At 36.3% G+C, this 21555-nt stretch overlaps 1 protein-coding gene across 2 annotated transcripts; it reads right to left on the reverse strand.

Annotated features, from left to right (window-relative positions):
- Window positions 1–10704: 10704 nt before the first annotated feature.
- LOC121431823 (growth hormone-inducible transmembrane protein-like) lies at window positions 10705–19773 on the reverse strand. 2 transcript variants are annotated; one of them, XM_041629577.1, is made up of 8 exons: window positions 19583–19773; window positions 17556–17816; window positions 17021–17132; window positions 15217–15358; window positions 13345–13543; window positions 12369–12467; window positions 11675–11846; window positions 10705–11283 (listed from the first exon to the last, which is right to left on the reverse strand). In XM_041629577.1, exons 2-8 carry the CDS (start codon window positions 17767–17769, stop codon window positions 11196–11198), a joined length of 1026 nt encoding a protein of 341 aa, XP_041485511.1. In that variant the 5' UTR covers window positions 17770–17816; window positions 19583–19773; the 3' UTR covers window positions 10705–11195. The 2 variants fall into 2 exon arrangements, with proteins under 2 accessions (XP_041485511.1, XP_041485509.1); XM_041629575.1 differs by having other exon boundaries at window positions 19578–19773.
- Between the last annotated feature and the right edge of the window lie 1782 nt (window positions 19774–21555).

The following is a 21555-nucleotide window of genomic DNA, read 5'->3' on the forward strand; positions in this document are numbered from 1 at the left end:
ATTATTTATGGTAATATTACTTTAGAAATATCTTTCCTACAATAATAATTATATTAGGCCTGCATTTATGATTTTGCCATACTTAATAGAACAAATAGAAAATTGTCTTACCTTGACTTGGATGTGTAGGAATAATGCTCAGGGGAAAAAGGTTTTGATACTGGACCACTTGTTTTGGGTTTGATCACTCCTGTTATAACCATGATGTAGGCAGTTGTGGAAGCATATATTGTTTCGGATTCTCACCTTGCTATCAGAGGGTCAATTGTTCAAATGTGGCCTTGTGTCCTTTGGTTAGGCGTCAATCCACAGTGTCATTATAGGATATTAAGGTCATTAGAAATTATGTCACAAATAATTTCGGATTGGGTCATATAGAAGAACTCCTCTAATTCGTTGAACTCTATTTCATATTCCTTGCCATTATAGTTTTGAACGACACCATTCCACCACACTTCCACCCCTTTGTTGTCTTCCCATTTTTGGGTGAAATTCTTTCTCACGAGGGAGGTGGGGTGTTTGATCAACATCAGGATATTTTTCATTTTTTCATCACCTTGATTCCTGGCACACTCATTTTCTAGGATCTCATGTAGTTCTTCAACATTACATTTCGATAGGTATTGCTTGTTTGGGGATGGATTAATCAATTGCTGAAATTTAATTTGATTTGTAAGAAAATTTTTCTTGCTTGTCTTTGATGTCTTCTTGGAGAGAACTTCGTCAATTGATGAGGTGCCTTCCATTACACCTTCCTCCAATACATGTTCTATCACTTCTTCAATTTTCTCTCTGTGTTTCTTCTCCTTTTCTGTCAGTGAAAGTCTGTTTGCTTCATTTTTCTCTTTTATTGCTTTTGATACATGTGATGAGAGAATTATATCATGTTTACGTACCTCCTTCCCTTTCTTCATTGCTGAAGTAATTGTTTTCTTTTTCTCTTCCGCAGATTTACATTCCAACCAATCCCTTGTGTCATTGGAGGAAAACATTACCTTGGCCTCCATCTTTCCTACTGAAATGTTTGGCGCTCTATGTAAGAGAGAGTCTGCCTTGGCAAACTGACGTTCACCAGATATGTTTGTAGATGAACACGAAGCAGCAGCTTCACAGAGATCCTGTCCTGGTTCCCAAAACACTCCCCCTTGCAATTGGTCTTCTAGTTGTCTCTTGCACACAATGACACATTCGTGCATCATTTTCTCCAAGATAGGACATAGAGGAGCTTTTCGAGCATCATTCATGTCATCAATGAATGGTATAGCTACACATTCTCCAAAGGCACATCTATTGGTAGAGAGCATTAGTTGAGGATCCATCTCCCAACTCGACATGCAATCGACAGCTTCCTGGTATGCAGTGTTAATTCCAAGAATGTTTTCTGCTGTACCTAGCATCTTCATCCATGGCTCCGTAATCTTGAGTGAAATAAGAGCTAAACAACAAATACAAGCCTGTAGGTGGGGATCTTGAAGATACTGGTACAAAGCTGATTGTAAATCATTTGTGGGCTTCTGAATTTTCTGAAAGTAATTCAAAATAAATGGCATCATTGCAACTAAGCACTTGGCAGATTTAAATAAAATGTTAAACCGATTTCCTACCCATCTTGGGAATGTTGTCACTGGACAACCAGTAGTCTTCAGAAATGATGTAAGAGCAATACCACATCCGGTTGCCTCATTATGGAATAAATCAGATACCTTTCTGATGAGGCATGCGGTATTACTCTCCCCTCTCTTCTTGAAAAGTCTATGATATTTATCTTGGCTTTCACTCTCCTTTAATGCATTATCACATGCCTTACCAAGGGTGTCCAGAGGGTGCATCCCACATCTGAAGCTGTTGATATGACATTCCCCTTTCAGGTCAGAGAGTTTTCTGTCTATTGCAGTATTCACACTCGCTCGATCGGTCATAGTATTTGCTATGCCGTCGAGCAGTGATGGATTCACATCCGATATAGATTCTCTGATAGCACTTATATATTCGTCGCTTGTTCCTCCAGCTTGCTGGCGTAATCCTACCAAGTATGTTTTCTCTTTAGAAGCTAGTTCACATTCTACAAGGTGGCCAACTCGTGATTTTGTCGTCCCATCATATTTTAATGTTGTATTTCTTTCCGACACAAAATGCTCCTCGATCTGGTCCCGACAAATTGCCTTCATTTCAGAAGCAAAGCGTCCTTGAGTTTGTCGAGACGGTAGCTCATCCGTGAAGGTCACATCACATAGAGTTTCCGCAACAACTCTAATCGCTTCGCTTACTTTGCCTTCTGCGACTCCTAGGTTCTGTAATTTTATTTATAAAAGTGGGGATACAGTAATAATTTTGCATGCAACCTTTATCAGAATGATGTGACATTTGCTCTTTTGGCAAATGATCCAAGGACAGTTAGTTACGGTTAGGGTTTCACAGAAGTTTGTTTAAAACTATGTTAGCAAAATCAATGTGTAGTGTTAGATTTGGGGTTAGCATATTTGGGATTTGCCTTTTTTGCCAGAACAATTGTAATGAGACTTTTAGTTATTAAAGCAGTATTAAACTTAATTGAGTACATGCTTATAGATTACTGAGTCAAAATTAAAATTATCTCAAATGGTTTAAATATAGGAAGAAATAAAACATGCTCTAAAATAACTTCATTGTGAACAATAATTAGGAATGAAATCCTTGAAACCAGTTGAACTGTAGAAGACAGGAAGTTTTGGATAAATAATAAACTATGCCGTTATCAGCATACACATGCTCATAACTTTTTTTGCCCAATTGTTATCAAGGTTTCAAAGATCTTATTCTTGAATTTGAGTGAACTCAAATTGAGTTTGCATTTGAGTGAACTTCAATCCCTTTTAACATCCTTGCTATTAATGCAAAATATAAAAGCAATAATCACTACATTTTTATAACAACTGAAGTAGGTAATTTTTTTTATCATAGACCAGGGCAACTGTGCATACAAATACAAGCTAATATTATGGTAATTTGGCCATCCCATAGTAATGCTAATCACCAACCAATCAAAATCAAAGACTCCAGACCATAGGCGGCGGAAGCGGGGGGGGACGTGTCCCCCCCTAAATTTGATGACCTTTTTTTTTTTTTGCTTGTCAATTTATTTTCCTACGTCCCCCTAAAATGTTTGGGTTGAGAGCCTTTTTTTTTTTTGCTTGTCAAAATTGTTTTGGTTGTCCCATCCTAAAATTTGGGGCTTCCGCCACCAATGCTCCAGACAAGTTACCCCGGAATGGCAAAGTTACCATAATACAATATTCTATGAAATAGGGTCTTTGTGATCAGTTTCCAGTAATGTATCTCAGGAAATAATCATGTATCTGATCAATTACCCAATTTACATATTAAAAATGTCACAAGGGGAACCTCCAAATTACTATTATGAACATTATATGACTTAATTCCTATCACTTTATTTTTTATAAATCAATTTTATTCAAACCCAACCTGTAAATAGTAGGATGCTTCTCTGATCTGAGGGGTGTAGGACTGGCCAATCTTGGTTTGGATTTGTTGAGGATGATGGGACTTGTCTTTTTCATATTGAAGATTTTCAACAGTTTCTTTGAGTTGTTCAATCTCCTGTTGCTTCTGGGCGACCTTGATTTTTTCTTGCTCTGTGTATTTCTTTTGAATTCTTTGACGTCTTCTCTTTTCTTCTTTCAATTGTGCTCGAAGTCTCGTAATTTCAATTGTCTTCCGTTTTTCTTCACTCTTTGTCATCTGGTAGTTTACCCTCCATTCCCTTTTAGATTGTTTAAGTCGCTTTATTGTTTCGGTAATCCGTTTTCTTCCACCTCTTACACTGCCAAATATAGATGTGAAAGACTGAACCTTTTCTTTATTCTTTTTCAGTTCCTTCTCAAGGTGCTTCACTTTCTTTTTGTAAGTCATTACTTCCCTCTCTGTTTTTGCACCATGTCCTTGAATCTCTCAAGTTCTTTTCCCAAATTTTCTACTTGATCATTGGAATAGACTTTTCTCTTTTTAGGACTAGCAGCATCTTGATCTTGGTCTACTTTAGCATGCTTTGGAGGTCGAACAACTTTTCCTGGGGGCTTGAAAGGTTCTTGCAGATAGTTGACCTTCACATCATTTTGGTCCTTTGTTTGTTTTGTTTTGTTTAGTTTCAAGTACCTTCCATACATTCTTGTTATCTTGGTCTGAAGGGCCTTTAAAGTACATTCAGCATCATATTTGTTTTGAACTATTTCATAAAATTTTGACCATGTAATTCCCTCTCCTCTCGTGAGTTTTGGCAGTAGGTCAATGATAACTTCATTAGTAATCCTATCAGCTGGTAGCTGGAGCAGATCCACCTCTTCTGACATTTTGGCCATGATCTTAAATATTAAAGCCAAACAATATAATATCTGGAAGGCAAAATAATGATGCAACCTTGCTGAAAAACCCTTTAACATGTTTAAGCAATTGAATAATAGTTATTACAATTCCATAATTCAGATTTAAGACCACAGTTAAGTTCATACATGAAGAAAAATTCCTGAGAACATAAGTGCCATTAAGATAAAAGTCATGAGACCTCATGATAAAGCACTGGAAGAAAAATTACCCTTCCCTTTCCCAGTGCAGTGCAGAAAAAAAATATGTGCAATAAATGGTGCTGAAATTGTTAGGAGTCCATGAAACAGAAATCATTTTTTACAAGAATTTTACGAGAACAAAACACGAAAAATAGAACGAAAAATTCAAACAAAAACAAAACAGAAATTTAAATAATAAAAAAAAAATTAATAGATAAGAATCTTATGTTTCTTTCTTGAATATTTAAATTTCTCAAGCTAGTCATATGCTAGCTGTAATCCTGCGTAGAGATCTTGTCATCTGGCATTAGCCAGATTTGGTCGTTCATGGCTTTATCCTTGGCCTGGACTGATGTTCACAATCGGCCTGGAAATTTTCTCGCCAGTCGCCAGACATACGGATGATGAGTTGATAATAGACTCGATTTAGCATTTTCAGGAATAGATAATGAAACCTGAAGGAAACAAAAATAATTAAACAAATAAATCAAATCATAGTCAAAATGATTTTCAATAAATAAAAAGGGCTTTGAAAATAAAAATACATATGATTTTCATAGAGATTTCAAGGAAAAAAAATTATAAAATAGAACGTAGCATCCCCCCCCCCCCCACCGCTTCACCAATTTATTTCTGAAAAAATGTAGCATTTTACAATTTAGTAATTTACAAATAGAGATACTGAGTGTGTAAAATAATTGATTTCCCCAAGACTATAGAAGATCAAATATTCATAAAAGGAAAACAAAATAAAAAATCATACCATATTCTGATATACTAAATGAAAATAAAATGAAGTGAAAACAAGTACGGTAAGTAAAGTCTGAGAATAAGATGTAAATCCATCATGATTCATAATGAACAGGAAATGTTTTGTGCTTTGTTTTGCATCAGGTTCATTGTAATATAACAGATTTTTAAAATTAATAAAATATTAAATTGTCCATACAGCTCCAGAAGAGAAAAAAAATATTACCGACGAATAAGTGAGTGCAAATGTGCACACTGAAAGCGATACGCAGGACTGTGCAGAGCAGATGAAGCAGACGCCAAATCCCCCCGCGAAATTCAAGAGCGCGAAGGCGCTAAATCTCGACAATTTTGCCTGCAACAGACCTGTGCATCAAGCTGAATCGCTTTCATCTGCTAAGTTCTTTCCACGTAATTTTGGTGTTAAATTAAAGCTTAGAATTTCATCTTCACCATGAATCATGATGCATCAGTGTGCAAGTAATATAATTATTCATAAAACTCAAAATTTCGACAAAATCAGGCATATTTGGTACTTACAAGTGATTTTCCAGGCCTCTCGATCGTCGTTCGTTGGTCCGCTGGAAGTGCCGATGAGTCAGATGGTAAGTCTATACGTCACACAGCCATATGGTGTCTCAATCATTTTGCTGGTATTCGATGTTATACATGTATGAGTGTATTGAATAACGCCATGCCATGGCTCTGGAGCTCAATTTCGCTTCGTCACGCTGCCGCCGCCGGTCGCAATTTTTGTACAGCGAACCGAGCTCGCGAAAAAGCGCCCTCTTGTGATGCGTGAGCGTGCCTACCAATGTAGCGAAAAGTTGGAATAATATTCTTCATTTTGGTCCACTTGTTTTAGTATATTTTTATGAAATAAAGACAAAAATCAAGGAGCCCCATCAGGGTGATTTTGCATTGTTAACCCCCTAATGGCGGCTGCACAATCGCGAGCCGTCTGTGTACGAGGAGAAATTTCGAAAATGTTAAAAAAACTCCTCGAAACAGACGGCTGCCAGCTGTCTTGCGAACAATCGGTTGATCTTTTGCCATCAAATCGCTCCTAATTTGAATACTTTTTGTCACGATTTCATCCAAGATCCAATTCTCATGAATAAATGAATGACAAGAAAGCTTGCGATATTCAACATATCATGCATATTGTTCACCAGTCACAGCTCGTCAGCAGCACACACAAAACTAATTTCGAAAATCCCATCCACTGCTTTTTAATTTTTTTTCCAAAAGTTTTCGCTTACAGTTACACTTGTGCATATGTTTAAACAACTTTATGGTCGATATAGACTATGTAAGCTTAAGAAAGGTAATCCCCCACTACTTTAAAGTGCTTCAATTTATTAGCAAAAACAAAGATGATTCAAATCAAATCCATCACTTCAGACAAGGCCTACCGAGTACTGACACAAATAAACACTTGTGGGACTGTAGTGGGAGAAATGGAATGGGACAATCGACAAGCCAAGGAATACTCGACCAGCGATATGCAGTCTTTAGCACATTTCAAGAAAAAAAATTGGTACCCGAATTTCCTGCATTGATCTAGAATATGTAGTTTCTATAAGAACAGACATGATGAATCAAGAATTTAGGAATTCCCACGAAAAAATATTAACCACTTACTCGTGTGTCGCAAGCACGTCCTGAATCTACTGTAGTCTTGGGATGCAGACGGTTTTTTGGGGGGTAATTATTGCTTGCAATATTAAATCCACTCTCCTGCTGGGATCCTGTAATAATAACGCCTCGTTAATAGGCCAAAATAAAGCAATCTTTAAAACTGATGAAGATAATAATAATCATAAACCTTGAACAAGAAAACTATATTAAATCCTTTTCTTTCATATTGTTAGCAAGAAAAATAAATATCACACTTAAGTCCAGATATTGATGGATGCCATGATGCAACTAATTTCAGTTATGTTGAAATTTTATTCTTGAACAATCCCACCCTCAAAAAGATATTTTTCAATCTTTTTTTTGTAGGTGGTTTCAGCCAAACACGACCCATCCCCATCCTTTATCACTATGGCAACATTTGCCCCTCTCTTTCTCTTTCTACAGCTCTTACTCTCTTTGTAATTATGTCTAATTTTTTGATAAACGTAACTTGAACTCATAATACTTTATTTTCCTTTTCTTGTTTTTCTAATTCATTCTATATTTCACAACTTTTTTTTTACTTCCACCTTTAATGAAAAATAGACTTCTCTTTCTGGGCGTTGTGGCGTGCGCCTGTAATCCAAGCTGTGGGGAAGTTACAAATTGATGCAGAGGTTCGAGGTTCGAGCCCTGGTCACGTCTTTCGGATGGTGACGTTAAAGGTCGGTCCCAGACGTAAATAATCATATATGATTGATACACATCTGACAAAACTCAAATACATACATTTCAGACATATCGCCAATACGAACTCTTTCAGAATTTATTTGGATATTATTTAACCACCTTCAGCTCTATTTGGGGGTATTTTTAGTATAAGATATCCCATATAATTATTCTAGGACAGCAGAACAAAGCCTTTTCTCCCAAACCCCTTCCCCCTATCCGAGTGTAAAATTTAAGTTCATGTAAACATCAAATGCTATATATAGAGAAAAATCATTATTCATTATCAAAGTTTGTGATTATGAACCATGGTTGTCGTTTTGTGTTGTGAATCTATTGTTCAAGGGGATGATCTATTCATTTATCCCCCCCTCCACTTGAATAGTATGACATCATGGATCGATACCATTGATGTGAACCGATGTTTCTTCCAAATTTGCAATCACAATATTTGTAAAAAATAAGTTTTAGAATGGCATTTGTTTAGAAAAAAACATTTTATTGCTGAAAGTGAACATGACAAAAAAATTCAAAATTTCACTAAGAATCAATGGATGAAGAATAAAAAACACCCGTAAAAAAAAAATAGTTACACTGTTAGAAATATTTTTATTATATTGGCCCTAATGACTGGAATATTTCTGGTATTTCATGAAATAAAGCCATTCAATATTCATTTTTTATGTGTTGTCTACGGTATTTCACGCACTAGATTGTTGAATATGGTCTCGTACTGAACAGTAAACTTTGTACAGGAGCCTAAGGGATATTCGTCGAATTTCTGTCATTTTGGGGATACGCTCTGATACTGCACAGGCAATTGATTCGGCCAAAATATGTGATTTTAATGTATGGTTAAAGCGTTCTATATAGATGATAATAGACAAAATTTTAACATATCTCGCATTATTACTGATCGAACCTGCATTTATGCATGCAGCTTATAGGGAAACATGTTATAAACAGGGGTCTGGTAAGATTTTTTAAAGAGGGGCTCTGGTTTGTTAACAAGTGAAAAAAATAAAGGGTTTTCACTCCAGAACAAAGGTGATTGTGTGGTCAGAAAAAAATTTAAAAGCATAAAAAAAGGGGTTTACTTCATGATATTATTTCATCACTTTTGTTTTACCAGGACAATTTTTTGTTTTGTTATTAATTTGATATGGATCAATATTTAATCTGTACTATCTCAGGAGTTTTGCATGAGAAGTTGTAATTGATTTTCAGTTAACAGATGTTATAAGCTACTGAAAATCCTTGTATCTGATTGGTTGAGAGTAAATTAGATCATGAAAATCAGTGGAAAAACTTCTCATGAAACCTCCCCACACTGAAAATAATTTGGTGAAGATGCTAAATTAACCAGTCAACACATTAAAAAAAGATGATGAATACAACAACCATGTCTGTTCATAAACAATTCTCATATTCATTTAATGAAAATAAAATACAATTTATCACAATATTCATATCAGAGACATGTTCATAAATTACATGAATAAACCCATACAACTTTTTCTCCATATTTAAGAAAAAAAAGTTGGATGATGGAATAAGCTGATTTCACTGCATTATACTTAAAAGCATTAGTGGTGCTTCTAACTGCAAGACAGTAAGACAAAAACGTTAACTCTGGTGGGTAAAGTGGTTGTTACTAGTCTGTATTTGTGTATACAGATTAGCAATTGAGTGAAAAGTTATGTGATGGTGATATTGCAATTCCTTTTCCTCAGTTACATCCTACATGTAGCCACTGCCAGGTAAAAAGCCAACTATTATATACAGGAATAAGAATACAAATGATTTTCAATATCAATCGCAAGACCATTAGAGAATGGCATTTTATCTAATGATAAGACCTTGGGTTAAATAAATCATTGAAGTTATATTATTGATTAATATGAAACAATGTGTGCAATACACCCCCCATAACCTATTACCATGCAAGAAGATGTTTCATAAAGCTGTTCATTAGATAGGAATGACTTTACGCATGACTAGTGATCCTTTCTTGTGCTAAATGATATCCCTGTATAATTGATTTATGACCTAAGAACATGTTCCAGTCGTTTGTAAAGTTGTGCGGAACTTTACAAACAGCTTTATGAAACACCCACCTGATATATTTCAAAATCTATACATGTCACTCAGCATAGTAAAGGACATGATATCAAAATCATAACTTTGACTTCAGAAACACAGTAGCATGCATGCATATATAAAGAAAGTACAGGAACTATGCAACTACTGAATGAACTACCCCGATGCAACATGGATTACACAATGCCCTACCGGTAATTCCCATCGCAATTGAACTTCTTTAAACACTAAATTGTTGAGCCATTTGGAGATGCAGACAAAGTCCATCTGTATTATAAACCTTGTTGTTGAACACTTTCCCATGATTCTCAAAACCTGTTTAACTGTTTCCCTTTTTTCACATCATTCCACAGAATGCACTTGTACTAGGATGTATCTATTTTTTTGTTGATTGACAAAAAGTGCCTGTATTAATAATAATAATTAGACTTATATCGCGCCAAATCCACTCTGTAGAGTGCTCAAGGCACTTTTTAGGAAATTATAAAATTAAGAAGAATTGAACAGAAATATTTTGAGGTAATGTTTAAAAGTTTCAGAAGTCAAGCACTGTTTGATGTTTTGATGGGAGGCTATTCCATTGCATTTTATGCGAGCAATTATTTGCTTAGACTTTCTTAAATCCACAACATGTAGAGTTTTCAACTTTCTATTTTTCATCAAATTTCCTTTTTTTCCACATAAATTTAGAAAATACACTTGTTTTTTGGAAAGTCTTTATTTCTTTATCTGCTGGAGTCGCTCATGCCACAAGATCATACCCTTAACTCCCATAAGACTGCAATATGCTCTGACTGGTAAAGAATGAATCAGATTAAATGATTGATATATCATTTATCTCTGTATGACGGAATTACAAAAAAGTCACTGCAGTGATGTCTCTGTCCGTCTAATTGTTCATATTTAGGGTGTCCAATGTCCTCATGATGGAAATGAAAGAACTCATTCTTTAACCGCAGGTGTTAATGCAGGCATCACTATGATGCTTCTGTGATTCATTCTCTATGCGTGCTGGTGTGTCATTTCCAGATATTGCTTTCTTGTTGTACACAAGGTTCCCGCCTGACAAGGAACTGTCATAGATTCCGATCAAACTCAAATTGATATTGATCATATGGCTGAATGGATCTCTCTGAAAGGATATCACTGTTCTGTGGCCAACATGTGTATCTAGTGGAGGCATGTAGCACATCAGGTGCTTTGTAACACAAGGAAAAGGCATTTTACCAAATAATAAATGTATTGGAATAAATTTGTCTCTCAATCCCTACCTCTTATCTATTACCATATGTCATCAATATCAGTTTGAGTTCAAATTCCAATCTGTCAAAACTCTTTGCAAGAAGGACCTTTAGAGATGCCATTGGTTCACTGAAACATTGTCTTTCATAGTCTTTTCAAGTTCTTTAATATGAAAATCCAAGATAAGAAAGGGATCTACTTTCTTTTGCCTCCACCTCCTCCAGCAAGAATGGATGCGATCCGGATGAAGATGTTGATGGTGTCCATGTAGATGCTCATGGCACTGAAAAATCAAGAGAGAAAGGTAATAGAGCAATAAATTTTAGATTGTTTAGAAAATATCACTTGAATGGGTGGGGTGCCAAGAGGTTGAAGAAAAACTTTTATAATCAAAGATAGAATTCAAAATTTTCAATCGACCTTTGAACACTCAATGGCTCTTTCTCAAACCCTCTCTCAAGTTGAAACTATATATATCCCTGTTTTCTATTCTGAATTTAAACATTGCATTGATTGGATCAATTGCATTCCATTCACTGTTTTCATCATATTCTCCCTAATATCTATGACATTTGGCATCGCTTTCCAAAGTGATTAGCTTTAGTCACTAGTCAAGACTCATGGTTGATACATACTGCATCAATTGATGTTAAAAGTATCTAGAGTAGACTAACCTGTTGATGGGGTCAAAAGGTCGCTGGGCGTGAACAGGATGGAGTTCAGCTCTCTTCATAATCATCTGTGTATCATAGAGCATGAATCCTCCAAAGACAACCAAACCACCATACAGACTGACAGCATAGAGACCTGAACCTAGGGCTGTGGCTGGAGACAGGAACATGCTCCCTACAAATATGAACATCCAATAGAAAGAAGGTTTGATTATCAAGTAGGGTACTCAACTGACAACTTGTTAACAGATAAACAACAAATGATACACGAATAATAGTTATGATAATAAAGAGCTACTTGATACAAATTTGAACTGATCATTACATTGCACACTCTCCACTCCCTAGGTATCATCCTTGTTCGCATCCTTCAAGGAAGGTGATGGTCTCCCTCTCCTAGGATGCATACAGCTAGAAAGGACAAACTATCAACAGAGAATACTTTGTCAACTTGAGGAGGATGCAAGTAAGGATGGTGCCCAGGGAATGGAATTGTGCACTGCAAAGTCTGATTTTTAGGTGCATCCATCAACTGGGATAACACATAATAGCTTTCGAGCCAGGCTTGAAGTTTACGCTGTAAAGAGTGTGTGCGCAAAAATTTGGCTTGATCACTAGAAGGGCAGCCAAAATAAAGGAGGGGGGGGGGGGGTCATGGAAGTAGAGGGAGAGAGGTAGAGCAGTATCATTGACTTACCAACAGATGCTGCAAAGACTGCCCCTAGACCCATGGCTAATGCACCTCCCATGTAGAGGAATTTATCACTGGGTGCACACATAGCAACACAAGACAAACCTAAAAAGAAAAGAAAAAATACTAAAATGCTTGAATTTCTTCAGAGGTAAAAAGGTACATAAACTTTGTTTCTAAGAAATATATTGGAGATAAACAGTGAGTGCTATGAAACATATTTTGAGTTAGTTCTTAGTATTCATAAGTTCGTATTTATAATTTTGTTATATCTGTATATATTATGTGTATCTACTATGTAATTAAAGGGCCCCAACGAAAACCAGTGTTTGTACTGATTGGGCCACCCTTTTTAAATATGTGAAATAAATAAATAAATAAAATATTCAACTAAAATGGAGATCGTACATTTCAATTGAACTCGATAAAACTTATGATCCTAACCTAATCTCTTTGACTTAAAATAACATACTATCTGAACACCAACAATAATCTACATTGTATTAACAGTACAGTCATTCACATTTTACCATCAACGAAAAGAAGAAAACACTTGTTTTTGTTTCTGTTTTTATTTATATTTTATGTTTTCTTCTTTGTTATTGATATTCCTTGTGATCCAAAGTAAAATGAATTAAATACATGGCCCGTATTCTGAAGTCGGGTTTAAATTACACTCAGGTTTAAAGTTGCAGTTTAAGAATGGATGGCCAATTGTTACATAAATCAATAACATTAGAGATATCATACTTCAGCTCATTTTGCTCTTAAATCATTCATAATTATCTAGGAAGTATAAATAGACAATTGCCTTCACCATTGATGAATCAGGAAAGGGCAGAGTTAAAATAAAACAATGTACAACTTAATAAAAATGTTGATACTTTTGGCTTCCCATACTTAAACCACAACTTTAAACCTGAGTTTAGGTTACACCCGACTTCAGAATACGGGCCATAATACACGCAATAAGATCACTCACCTCCAACAACTCCAGCGGTATAGCATGCGGCCCTGATGAGAAGAGGTCCACCCATGAAGCATATGGGAGCTAGAACAACCCCTAGGAGACCGCTGTGTCCCAACCATGCTAGTTGTTTCATACCCATTCCTTCTGTGTAGGGTACAGACATCGTCACCATCCCTGATGCCATGATCACTGCCATACCTCCAAGAGCTCCCTGGAAAAAAAAAATGTTGGTGAATTAGATCCTTGTTGAACAAGAAAAACAAAGTTCATATGCATTTAAAAAGTTTTTTTAAACATAAGTACTTACTGGTAGTTCTTACATTATGCATAAATGCATGAGAAACTATTAGCAATGCAGTTTGACATTGCAACAGAGGTCATTATGCAAAGCTTCAGCAACTAAGGGTTAAGAGGTATTTCTTTTTAAGAAAAGTACAGTCATTGTCACTGCCCCAGGGGCCCGTTTCTCAACACCGTCATAAGTCTAACTTCTTGACTAAATCGGAGATAGCGAGCTACTTGTCCGCTAACCGTTTCACGAAGCCCTCTTTACCAAGAACGGGTACAACAACCTCACTAAATATTTATGACAACTCCGAACCTGTCATAACTTCTTTCTTAATGACGTAGTGGCATCACGTAAGTAGACTATGACATGCAAAAGTGCCTAGAAATTTTAAAATTATAATCTTACGCAATCAATCATAGAGGTTGAATTTACATCACAAAACAAGAGGGTTAATACAGTCAATGATAATTGTAATACAAAGAAACTATAAAAACTGTTTGTAAAACGCCACAAAACCATTAATTTTTAAATAGTAAATTGATTTAATCTAAAAAGATTCTATCACGTCAGACTCCATAACTAAACTCGTATTTGTTGTTTTCAGACCCCTATCATAGATTCTATCTCTAATTTATGCATATATGTCAAATATTGTATGTTTCAGTATCAATGATTTAAAACGTTTCATTAAATCATATTTTGATGACGTTTAGAATCTTAAAAGACTGTATAATTATCATAATTTTACAAAGAAAACTGTTATGGTTTACATTCGTAAACTATTAAAATTGGATATCCCGGGGTACCCATCTCAACGTCCACAAGTGATTTTTTAGTCAGGAAATGAATTATTCATAATTTAATTTTCTCTGCAATTAAATGCTCCAGTCTTCATGGTCTAAGTATGTATGTTGCATAATTTACCTTTGCTATTATTTTGAAAAGATTTATTTCCCAATTCATCACAATATTTGCAATTTGGTCATAAGTTTTTTTTTTTTAAACTGTGCTATTTTGTGACTAAGGCTACACCTCGTTTGCTCTTTCTACCGATAGTATCGATAAGGTCTTCTAGTTAAGAAGCCTTTCGTGAAACAGGTTTAGTAAGATTGGAACTAACTCCGTGGTTGGTGGATAAAGATATGACTAACTTGTCCAGGTGTTGAGAAACGGGCCCCTGATGATTACTGCCATAATTTGGAAATAGCTCTCTAAAAAAAAATAAATCATTTGAGGAAGAGTTTTTGATGTGATTTAAACCATTGTCATTATTCCTGAAGCCATCATTACTGCAAACCTCCAGTTCTAGTGCTTCATGAAGGAATAAATCATCAGTGAATTCAATAAATCTTTTGATAACTCACCCTAAAAGAGAAGTGTAACAGTCAAAAATTGAAAATTACTTTTGTATTTAAATATACATTTTACATAATGTTTTATTTGAACATATATCTTACAAAATATTCGTTGTGACATTTAGAATTTGCAAAAAAAAATTGTCAGCTAAATCCTGAAGGTCTAACCCTATAATTTTGAATTTGTCTTGGCCTTAACTTAAAAGATATTCTTTGAACGGGAGGAGTTGAGTGACTTACCACCCATGACTTTGGAGTAATTCTCATCAGGAGAGCTGGGTTTCTAGCCATAGCAAGGGCTGAGGCTGTTGTAGCTGCTATCCCCATTCCAAAGTACATGTATGTTGATCTCACCCTGTCACGTACATACTGTGGCCAGATTCTTTGTCATTGAGAGGAGAGATACAACAAAGAACATTGAATTGATTTATGTTGCTTTATTTCTTCAACAAATCACAGGGGATAATTTTGATTACCAAATTTGATTAGCATTTATGGTGATAAGAGGAAAGCTCTCAACTAAGTTTTGTACAGTCCTATGTAAATATGAGCTAAACCAGGGTGCTACATAACTTTTTAGAAGCACTTGCGCAGTCGGGCAAGTAAATTTGGAATATACTTGCCCAAAAATACATTTCACTTGCCCGGAAAAAAACATTGAAAAAAAACTTTTACCTCTCCAAAAGAGAGTTTTGCGGTTTTATAAACCATTGACCTTTTTCACTCTTTTGACATGAACTAATCTACATTGTTGTTGCATTTCTTTTTCCAAAGTGATTTTATCTTGCCTGCCATGACCAAAATTGTGGTTAATATATCATATTGACCCCAATTTTGGTCATTTTACTGTAAGAATTTTGCTTGCCCAATCCGGGCAAGCAGTTTTGGTCTTTACTTCATAACATTTGCCCGACTTAACTTTTACTTGCCCCGGGCAATCGGGCAAGTGCTTATGTAGCACCCTGTAAAGAAAAGATTTTTGTGTAGCATTCTTTAGAAAAATTGGAGCAAATTGTGATGTGATAGCAGGAAAATTATTCCCTGAAGCATATAATTAAACTGTTCTATGTTTGAAATACAATGTTATTAAGTTCAATTTTAAATAGTTTCGTTTAAATTTAGAGTTTTTATTTTCTGATGGATGGATCTTTTATTATTATTTGTTTGGCGTCACCTGTGCCTGGGAGGCGAAAAGCGAACTGAATCACTATGACCCGCAGGTCTCTCCTCCCGATATAACTGATAGGGGGGAATGCAGGTGGACCACTACACCGAGGTTTCCCCCTACTCTTATACGAATAGTGCAGTGGGTTCTTAATGTGCAAAGGTGATGACTCTCCTCTACACGGGGCCTCCATTTAACGTCCTATCCGAGGGACAGAGTGTTTTCCATTGTAACATAGCCTGCATCTATGAAACATGGGAGAGACGTTTACACACAACGCACTGACTTCAGTCATCCTCCCGAGGTGGACTCGAACCCACGATCTTTGGTTCGACGGGCAGACGCGTTACCGACTGAGCCAACCACGCTCTCTTGGATCTTGGAACTTGTATTGATCATATCAAATTGTCAAAGGATCAGTCTGAAAATGTGTGGAACACATAGACTCAATATCTTTCGACTGATATTCATGGCAGATGAGAATTACCAAGGTTCGCCACAGTATCTGATCATATTCTTCCCAAAACAATGCTAGAAACATCACAAACTAAATATCCACTATCAATGAATTTAATTTACTTGAGAAACCCTACAAAAATGCACTCTTAACCCTTAACGTGCCATGAACACGTATATCTGTGTATCCACTGGAGTGCCACGAACACATTTTCACATGGTCATACAGCTATTGTTATGCCTATTGCATTTTCAGGAGTGCATTGCATGCATAAGTGATTCCATTGTTCAGTTCAGCTAATGGTCAACATTGTTGTCTCAGGAGTGATTCCCTTTTTTTATAAATAAAAAAATTAAATATACACTCTTTGAAAAAAGTGGCAGTCGCTGATTACAGTGAATGGCACATGTTAAGAAACTTACGCTGCTCTTTCAATTGCTCCGACCTCACTGGAGAGACCAAGACCATAGTAACACAGAGCACCGATGCCTGCAGCTGAAGCACCCAACAACAAACCCTTGCCCATCATATCAGCTGAAAAAGATGATACAATAAAATAACTGTCAAAATGATGCAGAATAAAAACATGCAAAAAAGCAATGATGAGGTTCCACAGGCGACATTGAGATCAGGGGAAATAGTAAGCTCTTTTTTTGTTCGACAGAAATCATATTAGATTTCTAGTATGTATTCAATGTGAACCAGACCTACTGCAAACATAATTAATCACTATCTACCAGTACAAACAGTAAAGTGATAAAGAATAATATTCTTTTAGTGTACTGCCCATTCTGTATTTTCATATAGTTTCAAACAAAAATATGAATTGAGATCATTGGAAATACAGTCACTATTCGATGAAAATATCTGAAAAACCTTTTCTCCACTAAATTCATACTAAACTACCAGTAAGTTCTTGCAGATTCAAGTTTTAAGAACCAGCCCCTGATTACTTACCAGTGCCTGAAGCAGGTGCTTGGGCTACCTCCTTTATAGACCTGGCCTTCGCAGCCCTCTTAGCCCCTAGCCTAGTCTGGTTGGCATAATGCTGTGCTCTCACTCCCAGGTTCACTCTAGCTAGACCAACAGACTTATGCTGCACGCTCTTCAGGGATTGTGAAGCAGATGTACAAAGAACCACCGGTAGTCGGGCAACCCTGGCAGCAAACATCTTGAACTACAAATATCCCAACTCTCTTAAAATGATCTACACAGAACCTGTATTGAAAAAACAAAGAAACAAGTATATGGAGAGAGAAACATATTAATCAAGACATGTTATATTGAACTGACCCCCCCCCCCTTTAAATTAAAGTTTAAACCCAGACCCAGTTTCACTTTGTTTCAGCCAGGATCTTGTTTTTTTTTACGCCATCCCATGCTCCCAGGAGCCAGTTGAATATATTGCTGTACACATGCGTGACCAAGAAAACACCCGCTAAACAATTTTTTCTCTGCAAGCAAAATAACCCCCTAAACAAGTTTTTTTGCAGGCTTTTTTTACACACTTTGGCCCCTGGCCTAAACAAGTTGTCACCAAAATATGACCTCTGGGAAAAAAGCTTGCCAGGGCCCCAACAATCCTGGCTGGTCTTTAAAAAAAGCTTTAGAAAAATTAACATACATTTGACCCCGCGATTGACCCTTGACCAGTCTTTCAAAACCACCCTTTTTCTTGAAAATCAGTGTTTTTGACACCTTTAACTACTACTAGTCTATGCACGGACTGCGTCCAAAACTAAAAAAACGCCCCTTATTTAAAAGGCAGTGTATACAGCCACACGCGTGTGTCTTTACCATCCAGCCACACGCGTGTGGTTATATCCAGAACACCTATTTGTGGATACCGCCACACGCCGCCAGTAATAACAGTAAAACGCATATGTAGGTCTGACCGTCTATATCACGATCAAAATAACCTCATTTCTTCATTAAATTCTTACATTCTAAACCACTCTGATTTCTTTAAATCGTTTCAATTTCATTCTCACCGTCTTCTTTCCTTGCTTTTCTTGTCGTTACAAAAGGCCGCCTGTTAAATAGCAAATTTCCACACTTTTTCTACTTGTGTCGATTCTCTACTGACTCTAGGCTATGTGCGTGTACGTGCGTACGTACGAAACTCGGGATTCGTGCATGCTTAACGCTTGGTACGAAAATTATTCGTACCAAACGTAAACGTAACCCAAACTGTATATGTCTACTGCGCTGCGCTAACGCTGTATGGGTCTGCCACCGTACCGCGAAGGAAGCCAGAATCAACACAAGTAGAAAAAGAGAATTTGCTGTTAAACAGACGACCGTTTGTAACAAGACAAGAAAAGCAAGGAGAGAAGACGGTGAGAATGAAATTGAAATGATCTAAGGATATCAAAGGGGTTTAGAATGTAAGAATTTAATGCAAGAAATGAGGTTATTTTGATCGTGATATAGACGGTCAGACCTACACACGTGTTTTACTGTTATTACTGGCGGCGTGTGGCGGTATCCACAGATAGGTGTTCTGGATATAACCACACTGACACGCGTGTGGCTGGATGGTAAAGACACACGCGTGTGGCTGTATACACTGTACTGCCTATTTAAAACACGATTTTTTATGTCACAAGTGTGTGTACAGCATTATTGACTTGATTTACTCCCCCCCATCCCATTATCATGATGAGTCTAATCATCTAGACTGGGCTCGCAAATAGTTTTGTAGAGATTGTTACTGGCACTTTTCATCTGGGCACTTGACAAGCACAACTAGGCCTACTGTTACAGAATACAGCGTTAGTACGAATACGAAGGAGAATGACGAGTTCGCCGCAGCTGCGAGCGGCGCTTCTTGGTACTTGTTCATCCCGCCGAAACTTTGGCCCCGTAATTGAATCATCACGTTGGATTACCCCGGTACCGGTACGGTACGTACGGCCGCCCGAACACGTCGAACTCGAAAGCGAGTCAGTCGCTAGTCGAGTATAATTTAATACATACCGTACCGAAAATTCAATATTCCTCCCTTTTTGGGGCTTGAAAACGTTTAAAAGTATTATATCTTGCTGCGCTACTTCCACTCAATATGACATCAAGGTAGACGAGGTTATCTTATATTTTTATAAACTATTTCGTCAGATTCGCTAGAATTTCGTAACGAACAATATTGAAGATCTTTCGCGAATATCGAACTATGGTATCTCCAATGCAATGGGGGCCAGTTGGTACTGGTATTAGGCCTATACTGTCTTAATTCTGCAATTATGTTGTAACCACAGACCTCTACCACCTGCAGTGGTTGTAACTACTATAGAAACATGGCCGCTCAGCAGCCAATTACAATCAGGATTTCCACGTTTCAGACACAACTGAGAAGATCATTATAAATGAATGAATAAAAAAAGAGAAAGATTTCCATTGGCCGGATCAATGTTCAGTGTGTTCACCCGTAAAAAATAAAGTTCCCTTTTTTCAGATGATTCTATTGAAATGTTATAATTATATATGCAAACATAAAATAGGAGAGCATTGCCGGTTTATAATTTTCTGCATGATTTCCCTTTTGAAACCTTAGGCCCTATTTCTGGTCCGAAATCTAAAGTTATAGGCAAATTGCACCAAGTATATGCAGACCTCAAACTTTGATGATTTAAAAACCACAATCATAATGATGATAAGAATAATGACAATGATAATAATAACAAAAACATAATAATGATAAATAATAATAATAATAATACTACTACTACTACTACTACTACTACTACTACTACTACTACTACTACTACTACTACTACTACTACTACTACTACTACTACTACTACTACTATTACTACTACTACTACTACTACTACTACTACTACTACTACTACTACTACTACTACTACTACTACTACTACTACTACTACTACTACTACTACTACTACTACTACTACTACTACTACTACTACTACTACTACTACTACTACTACTACTACTACTACTACTACTACTACTACTACTACTACTACTACTACTACTATACTACTACTATTACTACTACTACTACTATACTACTACTACTACTACTACTACTACTACTACTACTACTACTACTACTACTACTACTACTACTACTACTACTACTACTACTACTACTACTACTACTACTACTACTACTACTACTACTACTACTACTACTACTACTACTACTACTACTACTACTACTACTACTACTACTATACTACTATATTACTCAAAAATAATAATAACAATAATATAGTGATAATGATGATAATAGTAAAATAATAGCAATAAACTAATAATAAAGTTAACATCTCTCCTTGCATTAACAGTGTCTATCTAATCTAACTCACCAACCATTACAAATTTGCAATCAGTGGCCGTCGGAGCACAAAATTTTGAAGGGGTTAATTATGGCCTAGGCACAAGTTCCTAAAGAGTCTATCAGGAGTGAGCAGAATTAATATGATGGGTTGTTGACATATTTAGAAAAATGTTACTCTTTTATATAATTCAATATTTCTTTTTCTTTCCTAGCCTTTTCTACTTTAGTAGAACTTACATTGCACGAAGTTTTTTTTCAGTACTCAACTTAATTTTTAATTGTTTAACACTTGATTCTGCTAGCTAATGTAACTTAGTTCCACTAGCAGAAATGCAGAACATTCAGTTAACATTACGCTAGGCTACTATTTTTCAGTTTCGGATGATTGGTTGACGATTAATTGAACTGTTACATTTGACATTTATATTGTTGCCCTGTTATTCCCTTTTGCCATGTACTTGGTTGGGATTTTTTCATCCCGTCCTTTTAACTATGGCTTCATTGTCTTTATGTGTATAAGGTGCACTCATTAAAAGCTGCACTTTTGTAGTTAGCACCTCCATTGTAACTTATAAGTGTCTTAACTTGAATAATGCTAGCTTAGCCCCGGCACGGCCTAGGGCTTCCTTTGGAAATAAATGGTATCGAATT

This window comes from Lytechinus variegatus, chromosome 18 (genome assembly GCF_018143015.1).
Source record: "Lytechinus variegatus isolate NC3 chromosome 18, Lvar_3.0, whole genome shotgun sequence".
NCBI classification, from domain to species: Eukaryota; Metazoa; Echinodermata; class Echinoidea; order Temnopleuroida; family Toxopneustidae; genus Lytechinus; species Lytechinus variegatus.

What these genes read in the sequence shown, in the direction of transcription:
- LOC121431823 (XM_041629577.1), bottom strand. Translation starts at nt 17,769, where the DNA reads ATGTTTGCTGCCAGGGTTGCCCGACTACCGGTGGTTCTTTGTACATCT. An exon ending in GGAGCAATTGAAAGAGCAGC is followed by an intron (nt 15,359 to 17,020) that starts GTAAGTTTCTTA and finishes TCAATGACAAAG; the next exon opens with AATCTGGCCACAGTATGTAC. An exon ending in TTACTCCAAAGTCATGGGTG is followed by an intron (nt 13,544 to 15,216) that starts GTAAGTCACTCA and finishes TTTTTTTTCCAG; the next exon opens with GGAGCTCTTGGAGGTATGGC.